The 21681-nt window shown below is 34.9% G+C and overlaps 1 protein-coding gene across 1 annotated transcript in view; it reads left to right on the top strand.

Annotated features, from left to right (window-relative positions):
• The window catches only part of CLIC4 (chloride intracellular channel 4), a 61856-nt gene that overhangs the window by 28058 nt on the left and 12117 nt on the right, over positions 1–21681 (top strand). The window contains exons 2-3 of the mRNA XM_031683836.2: positions 4639–4748; positions 16024–16149. Of these exons, the coding sequence (XP_031539696.1) occupies positions 4639–4748; positions 16024–16149 (236 nt within the window). The remainder of the gene's footprint in view (positions 1–4638; positions 4749–16023; positions 16150–21681) is intronic.

Here is a 21681-nt window from a genome sequence, read left to right as displayed (position 1 = left end):
AATGTGGTCTTTTGCGACTGGCCTTTTTCATTTAGCATAATTTTTCAAAGTTCATCCAAGATACAGCATGTATCAGTACTTCATTGCTTTTTATTGTCAAATAAATTCCATTGTTATGTATAATGCCACCTTTTATATATTTTTAATTTTGCTTTTTAAGTTTAATACTCCCGAGAAACTTACATTTTTGGGAAGATGGAGTGGATGGATGGTTGTGGTGAGTTTCCTGGTTTTTTTGCCTCATATATCCTCAGACTTGGAGCTATAGAAGCAAACAACCTGGAAACACCAACAGTTGTAGACCCAGAAATGAAAAAAGAAAAAGTGAAAAAACAAACAAACAAAAACTCCAACAAAAGTCTGCTCTCTCTAGCCGAAGAACCAGGAAAGGGGCAGCCTAACTAAGACCAAACTTCCGCACAATAGCTGCTCTATTCCAAGCACCACAGGAAAAATCTATGACTCTGCCCCACCCATGCCAGCAAAGGCCAAATGCGTTAGTCCCAGCTTCTACCCTCTGATGGTGTGTTATCATTTAACAAGTCCTTTACTGATGGGCATTGGGTGGTCTCCGGTGTTTTGCTGTCATAAACAGTGCTTTATTGTTCCTCTGTCTTACTTGTATCTTTGGATATCTATATAAGTATTTCTACAGAATGAATTTCTAGGTGTGAAATTGTTGGGTCAATTGCATACAATGAAGCCTTCAAAAATGACCATTGGATGACATTTAAATCTGAAAATATGTAAGATGTATTAAATTTTCAGTCTACCTTTATTCTGTTGTTCAGATTGGGTAATTTTTATTGTTCTATTTTTCAGTTCACTGATTTCTTTCCTCTGTCCCCTCCATGCCTGTTGAACCCAACCTCTTAGATTTTTATTTCAGTTACTGTATTTTCCAGTCCTTAAAATTTCTGGTCCTTCTTCACATCTTGTATTTCTTTGCTGAGGCTTTCTATTTTTTCTTTTGTTTCAAACTGTTCATAGTTGCTCATTGAAGCATTTTTGTCATGACTGCTTTAAAATGTTTGTCAGATAATTCTAAAATTTCAGTCATTTTGATGTTGACATCTATTGATTGCTTGCTTTTCATTCAGTTTGATACCCTTCTTGGTATGACAAGTGATTTTCAGTTGAAACCTGAACATTTTCTTATTATGTTATGAGACTCTGGATCTTGTTTAAACATGTTTAAACTTCTCTAACACTCAAATAAGACTTCTCTGACACTGCTCTGGAGGAGAGTGGGAGGGGAGAAGGGCGGCTATACCACCTTGTAACAGCTGGGTGGAGATAGAAGTCCAGGTGCCCTACTTGGCCTGCATTGATACCCAAGGTGGGAAGGCTCCTCATTACTGCCGGGCAGAGGTGAGCATTCCAGCTCCTTATGTGGTCTTCACTGACACCCCAGTTGAGGGGACCTCATTATTGCTGGTTGATGGTGAAAGTCCAGACTACTCTGTACTAGACCTCCTCCTCTGACATTCCCCACTTCCCCACCCCCAAGTGGGGGAGGAAGATTTCTCATTACTGGCTGGCAGGGTTGAAAGCCCAGGCTCCCTCTTTGGCCCTCTCAGATACCATCCTGGTGGGAGCATCACAGCCCCTAGAAAGTTGATTACATTAATTTGGAAAAAAAATAGATACATTGTAAAACATGATCACAGGTTTTAAAAAAGTAGTGTGTACATAGAAAATAAAAATCTGGAAGAATAAGTAGTGAAGGATTCAAGGGTAAGGGAACTCTTTCTGTAGTGTTGTCAGTTTTCATTTAAAAAATAGTCAGTGTATATATTACTGTTAGAAGCAATTTTTCAAAAGCAAATCTATCTATTTTGGATGCCATTGTTAGAGACCTATGTGTTAATTTTTTACCATTAATACAAAGCTGGTTGTAGAATAAGTTACCCTGATTCTCAGTGTGCTTTTCATTATACCGTAATACCCTCCTCAGTCAGTTGTACAAATAGGTTTTATTCAGTGTAGTTCATACTGAAGAGAGTAACGTTGATCCTTTAACTTTGTTGAAATGGAATTTTATTAGTACAATTTGGATTAAAGGAGGATGTTTTTGATTTATGACTGCTGGAAATCTGAATTTTTCCACAGCTTGACTATACTTTATGAAAACATCATCTGGCTAGTAGTTCTGAGTTTTCTAGTCCTGTTATAACTTTGGGAAAAGATATTCATGGCAGTATTTCTTATTTGAATTGTCATGAGTTTTGGGAGAACAGTTAATAAAAAGGCAGTTTTCCAGATTTATCTTAAAGAGTACACATGCTTTTATTTGTGCATAAGGAAAAGTAGTTTGATGAGTGTGAGATGTGTAACAAGCTTCTGCTATACCTCAAAGAAATAAATTGGAAAGTTGGTAGGAAATTATAGACAAAGGAGGTGAAAGCAAAGGGCATTTGTAATCTAACCAGGTTTTCATGAGGCAGATTCTTCTGCCACACTCCGTATACCAAGATTCTTCAGTCTGTACTCTGCGATACGCTCTGCAGACCGTTGTAGGAAATGACAGTGCAGGGCTTTGATCTGTAGCTAGTCACTGTTTATCTCCAGCTTCCCTTTAGTTGAATGTGCTTCCAAGTGCTTCCATAGAACATCTCTATTTACCATCTTCTTTGTCAATTTGTTTATTTTAACACTGCCATGACAGGGAGCTTGGGAAATTATAGTTAACTTTATAGATTAAATAAATGGAATAGGATGAAGACCTTGAGTCATACTTGTTCTTTGTCTACCAGACTTTGCTGCTTTTTCAGTAAGGCTCAAATTTGTTGTACTTTTTCTTGTACTTATACTTCTGCTGTGAAGCATGTTAAAGCAGGGAGGGGAAAAGTGCAAAAAAAAAAATAAACAAATTTAGTTATCTAAAGCTGCAGCTTTGTGTGAAAATATGAATCATCAAGCTATATAGAAAGGTCGTATGTTAACTTTTTATCTGTATAAACTCACTTGTGTGTTATTAGTGTTCCATACGTGGTTAGGTGGTCAGCATCTTCAAAAAAGCAAATTTGGGTTGCCAATTTGTTATACATATTACATAGTAGGATGACTTGGTACTATAAACTGACCAGTGTTCTGAAGAAGAAATATCGTCCTAACTTTTCCACATCAGAATTTCTCAATGTGTTCATCAGATGCCTCACTTAGTGGTCTCCTTGCCTGCCTATAACAAAGTAAGGATTCCTGGGCTACACCCCAGGAATTCTTCTGAATCAGAATCACTGGTTGTAAGGCCCAGAAAGAGGTCTTAATTTTGAATGTTTTTTGGGGGGGTTAATCTTAATCATACCAAAGTTTAAGAAGTGAAACTTCTTTAGGAAGTAAAATTTTATACAAGTTGCAGTATTAGAAATTAATATAGTTCACTCTGGCTACAGTTCTGTGTATGTTTTGTTACTGATAAAGAATAAAAAAATTTTTTTTGAACCAAGATCAGTTGTAACTATCCCATGCTGTCTGATTAGAGTAGGGTCCTGACATCTTATATGCCCATGTATTTTGTTGGTTACATTATGTTTAGTCAGGTAACTGCTTTTGCTTTTTTAGAAACTCCCCTCCATTTTCTCATTAGTTTAGGAATTAATGACTTTACTTTAGGAATTAATGACTTTACTAATGTAATATTTTACTGAAATGGCTTCTGAAGTTTTTGAGAGTTACTTTAGGATAATAAACAGTTCTTTTACCAGCGTCTTTGAATAACTTGCTTAAAGTTACTTTCTGGCTCTGTCCATAAACTTCATGATGAAGAGGACTGTGTTGGCTGCTAATAAGTGTCAGAATGTTCTCTTCCAGTGTGCTGGCTCTTTTTCTCATTTCCTGCTTCCCCCCGCCCTGCTTTTTAAACTGGGGGCACATATGATGGAATTAAAGATTTGCCCCACTCTGATTTTTTAGGAAAATTCTACTTCATCATTGAACTCAGGGGAGCCAACGGCTCCATTCATTAAGTCAGATTACAAATGATTTATTATAAAGATATCTTTTGTTATTTTGCTGCTCTGAACAATGTGTAAAAACAGGATATGGGATTTTTATAATTAATCACTTTTAAATGCAAGGGATGTTGGCGATTACTTTATTCTTCAGAGACAGGCACAAGTTTTCCTTTTTATGTTGCCTTATAAAGAATACTGTCTTATAGAAAAAGAAATGACTTACATTTCATAAAACCTAGGATAGACTTTGTCTTTGCCCCAAGGCAAGAATATATGTACCCCGTAAGGATTGATTAGACCTGTGCTGTCCAATTTGGTAGCCATTAGCCATATGTGGCTATTTGAATTTGAATTAATTAAAAATAAGTAAAATTAAAAATTCAATTCTGTCAAACTAGCCATATTTAATGTACTCGTATCACAAGTGACTACCATGCTGGACAGTGTAATATAATTTCTATCATTGCAAAAAGTTCTCTTGGTCAGTGCTGTACTAGTCTGGGCATTTTTAAGAAAAGAGAGAGGCAAATGCAAGTCAAATAATAAACACCTGAATTTCCACCCTTCCTTCCATAATGCAACTTTTCCTGTCTTCTAGTATCCTTAATTAGCATTCAGAAATATGTTTTGAGTATTATCATCACTTTGACCTTGTTTTTAAATGTTTATTTCTGTTTCCCAGGCTGGCAGTGATGGTGAAAGCATAGGAAACTGTCCCTTTTCCCAGAGGCTCTTCATGATTCTTTGGCTTAAAGGAGTTGTGTTTAGTGTCACAACTGTTGACCTGAAAAGGTAAGACTTGGTGGCAGTTGAGGATCAACTTAAACTGAGTGTGTACTTTACTGTTTTCAGTTTGATTCTCTCACTTTGCTTGCATATGTTCACTAAACAAAATATACTCTATTAAAGTTCAGCTGATTTATGTACACGTTTAACTCATATTAAGTATTATGGATAATTTACAATGTTAGTATGTTGCATACTAACATTGCATACTCAGTCTTTTTAGGAACTTATTGTATGTTCACCTTATATTTCAAGAGCAGCACCAGGAGCTAAGTTTTATTGTGGATGCAGTGAAATCTTTGACTTTCTAGGATAAAAATGGAGCTGTGAAGAACTTTCTAAGCAAATGCCTTCTCAAATGTGCTAATAAACTTGTGACCTGTATAATCTGTATCTTTAAAGTCAACAGTGGGATTTTAGGAAGCTGGACGTTACTATGGTCTATTTTGATTTAATCTACTTTTCAGGGAATAATAGGAGTTTTCTATAATACGATTTTAACTGTATTTGGTTAAATATAATTATAGAATAAGAACAATTATCTATAGCCCCGTGATTGTTCTTGCTAGTTAAACAGTTGTTTCTAACTTTTTTCTCTCCATAGACTGAGGTGGAGAGGGCTAAGAGCCCTGACAGGTGGTAAGCTTTTTTACTCAGGAACTTGTTTTTCCATAGCAAATCAGTCTGAGGCAAAGGACATTCATACTTTAAAAAAAAAAAAGATTTAAACCAAGGGTTAAGAACATTTATACCAACAGAAAATCTAGGATTCAACAGCAGAAATGTATTCCTCTTGACACAAATGCCACAACATGGTTTGCTGCTGATTTTTTAAGCATATCAGTCATGAACAGTTTCCAAGAAAAATATTGATAGGCTATCACTTGATGGATGGCAGAATTCATTTCATGTATGTTATCCCTCTGGGCATCACAAAGTGAGAATAATCGGAGAGTTGTAGTCCCATTCCCAGTTCTCAGTTAGCATTCTCTGGGACCCCTGTCAGTTTCTTAAAATTATTTTTTGCTTACTGCACTTATTTGAGATTTTGCATACTTAAAATTTATTTATTGATTAAATAAATTGATAAAAATAAGCCATGAAATCTTCCAGGAACTCCTTTAGTTATATCTATGAATGTAGAGGTAAGCCTTTGGAGATTGTAAGAATTAAAACTACAGGTTCTTTCAAAAGACATATCTAGTGGATATTGGACAAAGCTATTGTAAGAATGAAATAATTCATGTAGTTGCCCTTCTGTTACTGTTTTTTTCCTACTTGAATTCACAAAGGGAGTTTCCCAACATAACTGCTAAAAATAAACCTGCCGCCAGGCACACACCCTTACTGTGTCTTAAAATATGGATTTCTCCTATTCCATTTTTGGCTTGGAGCAAGTGAGTTGACTGCCATGCTTCGAAAAAGCCTTCTTTGAACAGCTCAATACAGTGCTTGATTGTGGTACATACCAGTAATAGCACCATAAATGGTGGGAATCTAGTTCAGAAAAGGAAATGAACTATTTATGACTCTTTCTAAGTCATCTGTTTCACTTTTCATTTACATACTTTTAAAGGCATTATTCCTGGAAGTTCATTGATCTTTGAGGATTTGTATATGGTTTTTTGTTTGTTTGTTTTTTAGGATTTGTATATGTTTAAGAGTAATGTATCCCACATGTAAAAAATGACATAAGGAAAGTAAGATGAAAGATTCAGGGCCTCCTAATTAGAAAATATTATCACTCAAAAAGGTGTATGTTTATTTCCTAGGACTTTGTGTGAAGTCAGCAGAGAGCACTTAATGGAGGAGTCTATATTCTTTAGCTTTCTTTAGGATGCTGAAGTACATCTAAAAAAACTCTTCTTAAGGGCAATTCAAAGTGTATTAAGTAGTACGTGATAATGAGTCTCCTCCATCCCCAACCCTTGGTCATCAGCTTCCCCTTCACAGGGATAACTGAATTTTGGTTTGGTCTTTATCATCCTTCCAGACCTTTTCTATGAGTTTAAACACTTATATATAGTCTTTTTTTTAAACATTTTTTATTGATTTATAATCATTTTACAATGTTGTGTCAAATTCCAGTGTTCAGCACAATTTTTCAGTCATTCATGGACATATACACACTCATTGTCACATTTTTTTCTCTGTGAGTTATCATAACATTTTGTGTATATTTCCCTGTGCTATACAGTGTAATCTTGTTTATCTGTTCTACAATTTTGAAATCCCAGTCTATCCCTTCCCACCCTTATATATAGTCTTAAGTAAGATTTCAAAGAGAAGGTATCCCAAGAGTGACTGAACACTGTCTGAAATATCAGTATAAATTAAAACGTTCTCAAAGAGGAATAAGACATCCTGTAGTAAAAAGTACCTTTTATAATACAGTCTTAACTTTAAAACTTGAAATATGACTGTTTTTAGAAAGTGTAGGGGAGAAAATGCCTATAGTGCTTATTGTTCTGCTTTTCCTGATCATTGCCTAATTCCTTGGTGTAAAGTACTGATCCCAGAACAGATTGGTGGAGAGCAATAGAATTCAACGGAGAGCTATTTAGAAACCCACTCTGTGCTCTGAGAAAATGATTGTTACGTGATATTTCATCCATGAGAACAAACCAGTTTCTAGTTCTGGCACTGTGACACGTTCTCTCTGAATCTCAGTAGGTGCTAATGACCGTGCTGGTGGTATTCACGTGCCGCTGTGAGGTTTGGAACAACCTCCCATTGCTTGTCTGCCAGTGCTGCCTTAATGCTTTTGTGGGATTAATTTCTAAACCTAATTTTCTGTTTATGCTGCAATTATATTATAGAACTTTTAGATTAAAAAAAAAGTTCTCAGGCTTCAGAAGGAATTTAGGTTTATATCAACTGCCATTTGAACAAAAGATTCAGGTAGATATAAGTGAAAATATTAAAATGCAGGGCACATTTCAAGATGTTACCACATGTCATCAAGTTGGGAGCAACCAGGGCATAATAGAAGGTGTTAAGGGTAGAGACCCGGTTCTGTGCGGAGAGAGCCTTGTCCTTGATTTCCCCAGGACCTTAGGCAAGCTGCCTCATTTTCTTGGAGGTCATTTACCTTACTTTTAAATTCAGGAAGAATGAAAGGAAAAATAAACTAACATTCTTCAGTGTCTACTATGTACTAAACATGGTTCAGGGTACTTTTTACTACTCTTTATCAAACCGTTTTCAGACCTGTTCTTGAATAGAATTCATTATTTTATTACGCTTTTTTATAGGGCCTTTCTGGTTGACAGGTTTGTGGTGGTGATTCATTATGCTCAGAAGTTCCTAAATCAGAGACCAGCATCATTAGAGCACAGATAAGCCGAAGAGAGAGGTTGGGGGAAGAGAAAGATGAAAGCATGAAATTAGTAATATGAGAGAGAAAGAGAAACAGACAGACACACAGACACTGACTTGGATATAGCTCAGTGTGGTCATGTTTTGTCACATAGTTGTTATGGGTAAACTTTTCTGGTTTTGAGAAATGAGAGTAGAAATGATAACTTTAAGAAATTATCTTTTTATTGTAAAAGCAGTGGTATCTTCTGTATTACCAGTGATGAATGAAATTCCTCCTCTATGGTATTCTCTGAGAAAAATAAAGAAATCGGAGAAGACCACTTTAAAAGTCTGGGAAAGGCATGTTTTCATTTTCCCATTCCCACCTTAAACATTGAAACTGTCTCATCCTTTGTGTCATCACCAATGATTTCATTCTGCTTCAGATGTCAACATAGCATTTGTCACATACTGTGTGAGTCAGACCCATGTGTAAATTGCCATAATAATGGCATAAAATTTTGAAAGATTATTATGTTAGTTTAAACTTTAATAATTTTGTAACAGTTTAAAATGTTTCAATGGAACTATATAACTGATAGTTCCGTATAGCTTAAAAAGAGTCATAAACTCAGAACAAAACCTGATATCTAAATAGATTCTTCCGTTATCATGTCTCTGTGGCTCCCCGCTTCTGAAAATAGTCTTCAGCAAGTTGAGAGATCACTTTGAGTTCCATGTATACATCTTCAGTAAACAGCAGCATGAATAAAACATACAGAGAGACTAAATGGAGTGGAACAGATCGACTTTTTAGAGAAATCATTCATTTCCTGCTACTGGTTAGTCAGGAAAGTACAGACTCCATTCTTCCTGTTGGTAAAGTTGACTTGACCTACATAAAGTCCCTGTTAGAACAATCCTGCGATTCAAGATATGTGTCTCATGAATATATTCTGAATCACATGCATACTGTGTGTGTGTGTGTGTGTGTGTGTGTGTGTATGACAGAGAGAGACAGAGAGACAAAGGCAGAGAGGGAGAACTTAGCTGTCACATGTCTTTATGTTCTTTTTCAAGATGTTTTCAAAGGTAAAAAATCCTGTTGAGGCTACTAAGACCTGAATTAGAAAAATGGATTGTTAGTGAATGTTTTCCTAAACCTATTATCTATATAAACTTATAAACTGCTTATACACTGTTAATACAATCTGTTAAGAATTATAGAAGCTGTATTTGAAACATTTTCATAGGTGCTATTTTGTTTTAAAATTATTGCATCATAAATTTACATTATAGTAGATAGATTAGCAGTATACCGCATTTAATCAAAATAAATAAAATCCTTTAACTGGTTGAACTGGGACATATAGACAAATACCTTGTAACTGGGATCTTAGTGTGTGTCTTTGTTGTCCATGTGTCAATCATTTAGTTAGTGACTTTAGTATTAGAACATAGCAAACCTAGTGAAGAATAATTAATAGGAGTAAAGTGTTCTGAAACAAAAAATTTGTGATATTAACCTTTTTTTTGGCTCATTTGCCACATAGTTTCCAGCATTCTCTTGATTTGTGTGGATTAATGTTATGCTTTGAAAATCAGCACCTTTAAAAGGAAATTCAGTTAAAGGACAGGTTCTACATACTTGGTATTTTTTTTCTCCCACTGAATGAGAGTGAGTCAACTAGTTACAGATAGGTCATTTTTAAGAACCAGCTCCAGTGTCTGTGGCTGTGCTATACTCATTTCATACCAAGCAGCTGGAACTGAGCCACCAGCCGGAGGGCCTCCAATTGTTTGTACTGAATTAAATTTTAATTGAAGTTAAGCTACTTAAGTTGCTTAAAGTATTAGCTCCTCTGTAAGGCGCCTCCTTTTCATTCCTTTCTTTCACTCTCTTTCTGTTTCTTGTTTTAGTTTGTTTCTCTTTATTCATTTCCTTTTCTTCATCTAGAAACAAAACGGGAGATAACAGAGTAATTTTTTTGTCTAAATAAAAGACTACTATATGAAAAAAAAAGTCTACTCTGGTAAGTGATGGTAAAAAAAAAAGCAACATTGAAGAACAGCCATGTTCTCAGCTCAAAGCATGAATTCTATGCCCTTTGCTTTTTCTAGATATCACTTAAGATAAATATTTGAATGAGTTTAAATGAATTATTGAATGTTTATTGAAGCCTTTTATGAAATAAACCAAAGATGTCCTGAAATTTTTAGTCATTTGTCTGTCAGTTTCATTTCTCTGACACTGCAGTTCCTGAAATGTTAAGGTTCTGTGAAGCATCTGTAAAAATGAGCCTTTGTGGGGCCATCAAAACACCTGAGACCTTACAGTGCCAGGTGAGGACTTGAAGTTGAAGAATCTTTGATTCTATCTGGTTGCTGACTTGATAATAGCTTCTAAGTGAGTCACTTCAGTGCTTACAACTTCTCCGTTTATTTGTAGTCTGCTAATCTGTTTAGAAGCATTAAAGTCTCTTCTCAAATCTAGTTTTGCTTGAAGTAAGGACCTAACATGATTGTCCTTCATCTCAACAGTTAATCCTGGAGAATAGTTTCATCACCTTTAAAAAATTTTTAAATCTATAAGCCTTTAGCAGAAACAAGGTGGACTATTCACTAGTCATTAATATTAAGGGGAAAATTGGTAAGCATATGCCTGGTTTCACTTTACTTAAACGCCTCTTTATTAATTAGATTTCTTATTACCAGTTAATGCTAGATAACCAGTTTTGCACCATCATAGAGTTTAAAACTGTCAATTTCATTGCTTGCATAAATTTTAGTTCACTTTCACACCCATTATTTGATTTAGTCTTTACCAGCAAAACAAGTTTTATATTCATAGTACAGATGAGGAAATCCAGACCCACAGAGGTTGTGATTTACTTAGTCTTATATCTGGTGAATGGCAGAACTATTCAATTTGGGACTTTAACCAGGTTCTTTTTATTCAGTCTTTGGTTCTTTCTTCTTTACCATGCTAACTTTATTCCTGCTCTCATAAATATTTTTGTTTGGAGAACTTAAAAGCTGTCATAATTTATTATAGAAATAATAGCTATTTATTTTGCCACCCGCCCCCAGTGGGTTATTTTAAAGCATTGATCTCTTTCTTCTCCTTTACCTAACTCTACCCTATTCATTAATGCCTTATACTTAGGCATTAATGGACTGTTTGTTAATCATAAAAATGTTGCTGGATATGTTTTTTAACTTTGGAATAAGGTAAGTCTTTTCCAGGTGATCATAATTTGTATATGACAAGATTAAAGAACATTCTTATTCATCACTAGTATTAATGGGAGATGTAGTGTGTTCTCTTTTTCTTGTATATTTTCTACAATTTTATTAGCCCTACTTGCTGTGAGATTCTGTTGTTCTTTCTTACCTTTGTGTTACCTTTTTAACTTTAAAATGTTAGGATTTGACAGAACTGTGGTATTAGCATAAAAACGGACATGCGGATCAATGGAACAGAATAGAGAGCCCAGAAATAAACCCACAGACCTATGGTCAATTAATCTTTGACAAAGGAGGCAAGAATATACAATGGAGAAAAGACAGTCTCTTTAGCAAGTAGCGTTGGGAAAACTGGCTAGCAGAATGTAAATCAGTGAAGTTAGAACACTCTCACTCCATACACAAAAACAAACTCAAAGTGGCTTAAAGACTTAACTGTAAGACAAGACACAGTAAGTCTCCTAGAAGAAAACATAGGCAAAACATTCTCTGACATCAATCTTAGCAGTGTTCTTCTATGTCAGTCTACCCAGGCAATAGAAATCAGAGCAAAAATAAACAAATGGGACCTAATTAAACTTATAAGCTTTTAACAGCAAAATAAACCATAAACAAAACAAAATAACAACATACGGAATGGGAGAAAATATTTGCAAATAATGTGACTGCAAAAGGCTTAATTTCCAGAATATGTAAACAGCTCATATAACTTAATAACAAAAAGCCAAACAACCCAATCCAAAAATGGGCAGAAGACCTAAACAAGCAATTCTCCAGTGAAGGCATACAAATGGCCAATAGGTACATGAAAAAAGGCTCCAAATTGCTAATTATCAGAGAAATGTAAATCAGAGCTACAATGAAGTATCACCTCACACCAGTCAAAATGGCCATCATTCAAAAGTCAACAAATGATAAATGCTGGAGAGGGTGTGGAGAAAAGGGAACCCTCCTACACTGCTGGTGGAAATGCAGTTTGGTGCAGCAATTGTGGCAAACAGTACGGAGATTCTTCAAAAGACTAGGAATAGACTTACCATATGACCCAGTAATCCCACTCCTGGGCAGATATCTAGAAGGAGCCCTAATTCAAAAAGACACCAGCACCCCAATGTGCATAGCAGCACTATTTACAATAGCCAAGTCATGGAAACAGCCTAAATGTCCATCGACAGATGACTTGATAAAGAAGATGTGGTATATTTATACAATGGAATACTACTTAGCCATAAAAATAATAAAACAATGCCCTTTGCGGCAATATGAATGGATCTAGAGATCGTTATTCTAAGTGAAGTCAACCAGAAATAGAAAGAAAAATACCATATGAGATCACTCACATTTGAAACCTAAAAAAAGAAAAAAAGGACATTATGAACTCATCTACAAAACAGAAACAGACTAGCAGACATAGTAAACAATATTATCCGGGAAAGGGGGTGGGAAGGGATAAATTTGGGAGTTTGAGATTTACAAATATTAGCCACTGTATAAAAATAGATTTTAAAGTTTCTACTGTATCACACAGGGAACTGTGTTCAATATCTTGTAATAACCTTTAATGAAAAAAATATGAAAATGAATATATGTATGTATATGCATGAGTGGGACATTGTGCTGTACACCAGAAATTGACACATTGTAACTGATGGTACTTTAATTAAAAGGATTTGAAAATAAATGTATAAACCCTAAACTGTTAGGGTTTCTAGATTCTTGATTATGTACAAGGTCTTCCTGAATTGAGAGGAAAAAAAATATAAGTGGGAACAAATGTGAGTCTGAGTGAGAATGTGAGTGGGTGACTTGAAGATGAAAGATGACTACGGTCTTGGACGTGGAGGACTCTTTAGTGATCAAAGAACAGGTGGAGAGGATGCTGAGTAAAAAGGAATAACCAAAAGAAACCAGTGAAATGAAAAATAGAACAGGATTAGTTCTGATTTGGAACTGAGTACTTATAAAATGTACTGGAACCTTATAGGCATACCTCACTATTGAAATAAATGTGAATCTGGAAGACTTACTCAGGTTTCATGTATTCCAATCATTTTGTGTTCAACTTTACCTTGTCTGACCAAAGAATGCTTAGTAAAAGAATCAGAGTTGAAAATCAAATCAGATTTTGACTTTTAAAAGCTCTCTTTTGGAGCTTAGGTTATTGAAGAAGTTAATAAATAGTCTTATTTTTCTTTGCTTGGGGAAGGAGGTAGGCTCTAAAACTTGGATAGAAAATTTGGACTATTTGGAAAATTAATGTCTTTGTGTATTGAGTGGAATGTAGTAATAGAAAGATGAGGCACTCTCTGAACCTAAATTAAGGGAGAGAAGGGGACGTATGTGGGGCAGCGAGTGGTAGGAGGAGGAGGGAAGAAAGCGAGAGAGAGAATGGATGTAAGACCAGGGGAAATTGATAAGTTGGGCTGAATTTAGATTTTAGGGTACACTCTATTTTAAAAATTCATTTTAATGACAAAGTATTTCACCTTCATGATACACTTTAAGATATCCTTTATTTTATTCAAATTATGTGCATTTGTGGTAAGGAGGGACGGAAGGAAGGGCAGTAGTAGGAGGGCGGGAAGTTCTTTGAAGCAATAAGTTATCATTGCTTTTTAAAGTTTTTAAAGTTCATCTTTTTAATTATGAAGGTTTTCAAACATACAAAAATAGAATAACTTGATAACTTCAGTTTCCTTATCAAGATTTTGCCCCCATTTGCTTTGTCCCCTTTCTTCTTTGTCTTTGCCGTCATCGTCGTCATTGTCATTGTCTTCTTCTCCTTCTCCTTCTTCTTTCCTGAAATGTTTTAAAGCAAATTCTGGGAATCTGTCATTTTACCCCTGCTTATTAGTTCACTGTACATCTCCAAACAAAATGGAAATTTTCTTACCTAACCATAATGTCTTTATAACCTCTAGTACCCAGTGTATAATCCAGTTTCTCCAGTTATCTCTAAAATCTCTGGCTGGTTTGTTTAAATCAGGATCCAAACAAATTCTATTCATATTTGGTTGTTGTGTCTCTTAATTTTTTCTTAATCTACAACAGTCCCTTCCAGCTTCCATTTGTGGCTTTTTATCCCCATGCCATTGACTGGTAGAAATCCAATCAGTTGAACTGTAGATCCCAAATTTTGGATTTGGCTGATTGCTTCCTTGAGGTATTATTTAACTTTGTCCTGTAACTCCTCATGTTTCCTGTAAATGAACTTTTTGGTCCCAGGACTCCTTTATACTCTTAAATTATTGAGGACCTCAAGGAGCTTTCAGTTATTATTGATTTTACTACATTAAAAAGCAAAGCTGAAAAATTTAAAAATATTTACTAATTGATTTAAATAGAGTAATCATGAACTCATTATTTGATATCACAAAAGTTCTTTTAATTAAAAATAAGTATATTCTTCAAAACAGAATTAGTGATGACTGGCATTCTTTTACGTTTTTGTACATCTCTAATGTCTGCCTTAATAAAAGATAAATTCTCATATCTGCTTCTGTATGCATTACCCTGTGACATCACACACTGAATAGTTTATGGAAAATTCCACTATCCAGGCATGAGAGAATAAGAGTGAAAAAGGAAAATGATGTCTTAATATTATGTTTATGGTTTTGCCCTCATGGGCCGTCTGGTGAAACAGTCTCCTCAGTCACACTTTGAGAGACAGCTGCCCTAGGAGACTTGATTTTAGATTCAGGTTGAACTTTTTTGGCAAAAATACTACATATTCTTGATGTATACTTCATATTTTATCATTAAGATGCGCACCATATCTGATTATGTTATTGATTCTAGGATTCATTGGTGGGTTTAGGTGAGCCATTGTGCTTTTTCATAGGGTAGCATACCAATTTCACTATCTTTATCAGTGTTCTGTGTATTTTCAAGTTTTCCTAATTAGTAGGAGGAAAATGTCTTTATTTTTTAGTTTTGAATTTCTTTGATGATTAGATTTTTGGGCATTTTTCCATGTGTTCACTTATTTTATCTATGGCTTATCAATTTATTTTGAACCATACCTATTTGATTTTTTGATGACATTTTAAATGAATTCGGACAAAAATCCTTATCTAATACATATTTGAAGTCTTTCTTATTTACTGTAATATTTTGTCCATTTTCTGTTGCCACTTAGTTTTTGCTTATGCTATCTTGTATATGTTGAAGTAATTTTGATATTAGACAGTCAAATCTGGTCAGCTTTTTCATTATCAAGTCTGAACTTATAGGAAAATCAAAATGAGGTAGCATCTGAATTTGGAATCTGTTATGAAAAGGACTGTAGGAATCAGCTGCTCTTCTCCCATATTTTACAAAAAAAAAAAAAAAAGGGAAAAGCTTAGAAGCTTAGAGAAGCTATTTTGCTCATCTTTACCCAATGAGCTGGTGCCAGACTTGAGACTAGAGACTGACTTTCCCAACTCTTCTTCCCCTCATTCTACCACCATTTCTAATAAGTACCTCAGTTAAATCTGGAATGAGAATGAAGGACTTTGTCTTTGGTTAAAATCAAAAACTTAATTTTCTAATCATAAACGTTGTGCTTTGTGGAGGCTTGTTTCTTATTAGAGTACCACTGCAGCTGTCATACTGAGTGGAAAAAATACGATTTCTGATTCACTTTTATATACTTTAAAATTTAGAACCACTCTGAGAATTTAAAATATTGTTGCCTCCTCAGACAGAGTAAAAAAAATGACCTGATTCTGACCACTATTTTGCCTAACAGGAAGCCTGCAGACCTGCAGAACTTGGCTCCGGGGACCCACCCACCATTTATAACGTTCAACAATGAGGTCAAAACGGATGTAAATAAGATTGAAGAATTTCTTGAAGAAGTCTTATGCCCTCCCAAGTGAGTATCGTAGAAAATACGCATGGAAATATTGCCATCTCTTTAAAGCTTTGTCTTATCTGGTCCTTAGGGACATTTCTCTTGATTGTACTTGAGTTAAATTGTCACAGCATTAGGTTGGAATGACTAGGACTTCTCTTCATTCATTATGATGCTGCACAAATGTCAGAACTGGCTGCTGGCTAGGCCAGTAAGTCACACTAAGAAAGACAGGAATCTGATTAAGCTATAGAGTACTTGGTGGAAATAGGTTTGGGACATGTGAGTCCAGGTTATTTGAGGGATGGAGGTCCCAAAATGAGAGAGAAGTTTGGGGAGAAGAGATGGGGAAGACAGGTTCAAACTGAACCCAGCTAGAATGTCGAAGCAGGGGTGTGGTACAGGTTGCTGGGAGATTTCCTTTCAGGCCATTTTAAAAGTAACTTTCTAAAGCTACCACCAAAGGGAATGAATTTTTTAGACTGCATTGCTGGGATTTCATTTTTATTTATGTATTTCTTTTAAGGTGTTCTAGAGCCCCAGGTCCTGCATATTAGCCCACATGGTTAATGAGTTCAAAGTACTGAACTTTTTCCTGTAATGTGAGGTACAGCTGAGGAGTAGATGCACTGTAATGACAGTTACCCAAATTGCAACTATGAAGTTTTGTATCATAATGTAACATTGGCAAAAGTTCAAAACATCATTGGTTTCTTTTAGACTTTTCTAGTTTCACTATCCTGAAAACTGGAATGTTTCTTCTGGCTCAGGCCTGTTCTTGCTAGTGAACTTGTTTTTTTTCCCACCATATACAGGTAAATTTCCCAAGAATAGGATTATTGGGTCAGAAAGTTCTAAAATAATTAGTTACTCAGCATTCATTCATTCATTTATTCTGCAAACAGTTACTGGGCAACAAAGCCCTATGGATACAATAGCTAACAAGACAGTTCCTGCTCTCAAGAAATACAGTCAAATATGGATGAGGAGGTAGTGATGATGTGGGAAAATGAGTGGAATCAGGAAAGGCTTTGGAGAAGAGATCACACTTGAATTAAACTTTAGTTGAAAAAAAAAAAAGTGACATCCAGCAGGTGAGTGAAGGAATGACAGGCATTCCAGGCAGAAGAATTATTTTGGATAGTGTTTCTTTGGGGGACCTGAAGCGTGGCATGCAGGGTTGGAGATGGCAGGCAGGAAGGCTGCTAGGAGACATGAGTAATGACACTCTGTCTACAACTAGCCCACCTTCTGTTGTAAACAGAATTGCCCTCTGTTTAGCAATCTTACTCTAAGCTTAAAATTTCATTTTCGTAATCCTGTATCCTAAAAACTTATCCTCTGCCTTCCTTCTTGTCGAAGAGCCCCAGACTTCTTTTATCTCTGCTTTCCAGGAGTCCTATCCTTCCTTCTATCCCCAGTAAAGTTTCTCTAGACCAACATTAATAAAACTGTATCTTGATTTTTCCCTCCAGGCCATATATACAGTTAGAATACCAATAAATCAAAACTGGGATCTTTGAAATTGGAGCTTTGTACACATCAGAAAGGAACTATTATGAACATGCATTTAACTTAGTTAGAAATAACTTTTGAGAGATTATTGTGTCATAGAACCTACTGCACCCCTTTTTATTCCTTTTATGTACAGATTATGTATATCTTACCCTTTTTATTCGTAAAGGCTGTCAGCTCTGAGGAAAGTTCCGTATTTGCCGACTTACCCTCAGATGCTGATGAATGAAAGTGATCTTCCTCTTACATAACTGTAGATCATTGTATCAACATTAAATTATAGAGAAACAGTTTGAATGGCATTCATTCTCTATGAAGGAAACTACGTTGTTTTAAAGCATTTTCTGAAGTGTTTATTGTTTAAATCCTTCTGAGGATATTTATGTTTTTGAAATCAATATGCTGATAACATTATATGCCATTTCAATAAAATGGGCATCTTCTCATATTCTCTTCTTGTTGTCTTCTTTAACAAGAGCAGCAGCAACAACAACAAAATAATTTTCATTATTCTTTCTTTTGATTTTTCTCAGAGAGAATAAACATTAAGAGAAATAGTAGAGCTAATATCAAAATATTCCATCTTTTTGGTATCTAGAACTCTGTAAGACATCTTAGCTTTTTGAATTGGACCTTGAAAATAAACATTTTCACTTTGCTTTTTATATATAGAAATTTTACTTTCGTTTCATTTAGGCATATTTATAGAGATACTATAACCAGAGGAGGTCTTTTCCTTTAGTTTAAATAATTTAATTTAAAACTTGGAGATCGTTCTGTTTATATTCTGAAGAGAGTTTCTGAAGTTTTAACATTTTACTTGGGAGGGAGTAGTTTTGACGTTACTAATGCCTCTGCTGTTATTAACTAACATTCAAGTGCTAATTATGTGCCATGCACTGGGGATTATCTCAACTAATCCTCTCAAAGACTTTATGGAAAAAACTGAAGACGAGTAATCCAAATAACTTGTCCAAAGTTTTACAGTTAATGGTGGCAGAAATGGCACAGGTTACTTTCAAAGCCAGGTCTGTATGTCTTCAGAAACCTGTATTTCCTCCATTTTCTTCTTTCTATTTCTCATTTAGTTGAGTTTGACTTTTATAAAAGAGGTAAAATGTGAGTCTTTAATTGGGATTGTGCTTTAGTTGAGTACAGACTTGAAGGCTAGCTCAAGCTTAGAGGAAGGGTAGGAGAGAAAGCAATGGTAGATTGTTTTACTGTGATGATCAGGTGGGACTGAAGGTGGTTGTTAAACTTAATTTAGTGAATCCTTTTTAAAAAGTAGGTGTGGTTTCACTTCTGGTGTGTTTTTATTTATATGCATTGAAACAGCATGTTTGGACTAGGAGTGCCTTGCCCTTAGTGGGCTCCATAACCCATAATGTGAAATGCTGACCAAACAGCATACTCTGTCATGCAGAATTGTTTCTGTAGGATGAAGGGGAGGAAGAAATTTTTCTGGGACCACCACATGTATTCCTTTTCCTTTCCTCTATTGTTCTAGGGCAGTTGGGGACCATCTGCCTTTTTCCTGTAGGATAAGGAGGTCTTTAGGTCCTTAGCTATTGCTGATCCTCCTCACTCTGTAAGGCTTCCTGTTTCCAAATAGGACAAGGAGAAAGGCAGAAGAGTTGTACAGCTGGTAGACTAGAATCTAGCATTTCTAATATCTTTTTGGCATTTGATGTTACTGAGAACAGAGGGCTTTTTATGTGATCATCTCTGCTTTAATCATGACATCTATAAATATAGATAACTACCTATTCTAGAGTTATTTAGAATTTAGGGAGTAATGAAAAGCTAAGATCAAGAAACTTTTTTCTGGCCTAGGTAACTGTAGGTTTTGAAGAAGAAACATTATCTTTTCTCTAGGGAGAAGTATTTATATATATATTTTTTCAGTTCCCCTTGCTTGAATGAAGGAACCACTTTGTCCAAATAAAAGCTTTCAAAAAAACCGAAACTTGGATTTTTTTTTTTTAACTGAAGCAAGCCTGTATACTGGGCTACCTTACTGATAAAGGATAGAAGGATAAAGAAAAGCTAGATAATTTTGGAGACATACTCTATAAAGTGTTATTAAGTCTTTTTTTTTTAAATGAGAAGTACAAAGTTGAATTTACAAGAATAAGGCAATAGACTGTATAATCACACTTGATTTTTATATTAGCATGAGAAGGGAGAAAATGTCTAAGGTGTTTCCTAAAAGGATGGAAATATTCTTAGCTAGTCTACCATTAATAGTCTGTGATGTAATACACAGTAAAGGAATGATCTGAAAGCCTCGATGATCTGAGAAGTCCTGGATGCTCATGTCTATTCTGTTGTTGACACATAGTCTTTTATTACTTATTTGCCTTCCTTTTGTTAAATGTTAAAATGAATGTTCATAATAATTGAAAAGTACTGTTTTATCAAGCAGTTTGCTAAAATTAATAATAATGAGTGAATGACTAAAATCCAGTGTTTGGGGGGAATGTAGAAAACAGTTGACAACTGATTTTGGGCCTGCTAGTTTAGCATTTGGTTTATCTTTTAGAGAGAACCTGATCTGTAATAAAACAAAAACAAAATAACACTGACCTGGGGACAGGAGATCTGAGTTTTAGTTTGGTGATACTTTTAACTAGTCCAGTGATTTTTGGGTCCAAGTGTGTAACCTCCCTGCAATATAATTTCCTTTTAGGCAAAATGAGACATTGAGATGAATGGTCTTTTGTAACTATAATGTTGTATGCATTTAACTAAGTACAAATTTAATGGTTTGTCTTGGAGAAGAGTAGTCCTGTTTAACCTGCTTTAGAGAGTTTTTTAAAGAATTGTGATAGCAGCTATTTCCATATGAATAAAGGTTATGCTCATTGCAAGTCCTTTATTCTTACCTGTTCATTAATACAGATGTCTAGTAAGTATGCTTCTGTGTGCTCATCACAGAAGCATACTTAACATAATTCCTGACACATAGTTGATACTTAATAATTAGAATAAGTGAATATATGCATGAATAATAAATATATCAATAATCTGTAATTCAAGCCTACCTTCCTGTAAGTAAGTTTGAGAATTATGAAGTTTACTTCACTAGAAAAAGTAGGTACTGATAAATATTGGTTGAGGAAAAGAGGAGTAATTTTGGAAACTTGGCTAGAGGAGGTTATAGATGTATTGAAGTGGCACTTCTGTACCTTGCACTGTTTTTTGTTTGAAATGAATCAATGAAGTTACTGTATTACAAGAGGGTGGAAACATTTAAACTAGAGCCTGGTTGTTTTCATAGTCAAAGAAAATCCAGGGATGTTGAAGCTGGAATTAACTGTTTCAACCCAGGCAGGAAAAAATGACAGAGAGTTGGAGAGAGAAGGTAAAATTTTCTATAATTAGCAAAAAATTACATATTATATATACATATATAAATATACCTACACAGATGAAATTTATTTACTATACTCATTCACTTTTAAAAAGCTCATTATGTGATTAATTTCATTTAAGAGAGAACCCTTTAAGCTTAAACATGGAGGGGTATTAAAAAGAAAAATAACTTGAGCATATAGGTATTCAATAAATATATTCTCCTTAGCAATATGGTACTGTCTAATTTAGAAGATATATCTTTTCTTGAATTTAAAATGGTAAACATAAAGTATAGAATATAAAAAATTAACTTGAAACTACAACTTGCTACTGAACTAAATTTTTTTCTAAAAATACTTCACTTTTATTTTTAATTTACAGAAAAATGGTAAGACAGCATCTTAAAATATATGAATAAATATAAATAACTAGTTCCATGTAAGATATTTTTCCGTAGTCTTACTGCCCTTAAGTCCATTTTCCAGTGAAGTTTTGCAGGGCCTTTAAGCTGAGGCATCTTCCATGAAATGGTGCTAAGAGTCTAGTCCCAACTCCCGGAAGCTGATGTAAGCTCTGCTAAAGGGAAAAGTAGGCTTTTTCACATGTATTTTCCTAATTTGAGAGAGAGATAAACATCAAGTATATGTGTTTGAAATTTAAGTATATAAAATACACATTTGT

The sequence above is a fragment of the Vicugna pacos genome, chromosome 13 (genome assembly GCF_048564905.1).
Source record: "Vicugna pacos chromosome 13, VicPac4, whole genome shotgun sequence".
NCBI classification, from domain to species: Eukaryota; Metazoa; Chordata; class Mammalia; order Artiodactyla; family Camelidae; genus Vicugna; species Vicugna pacos.
Note: the sequence above shows the minus strand (reverse complement) of the source record. Positions and strands in the feature narration are given on the sequence as shown.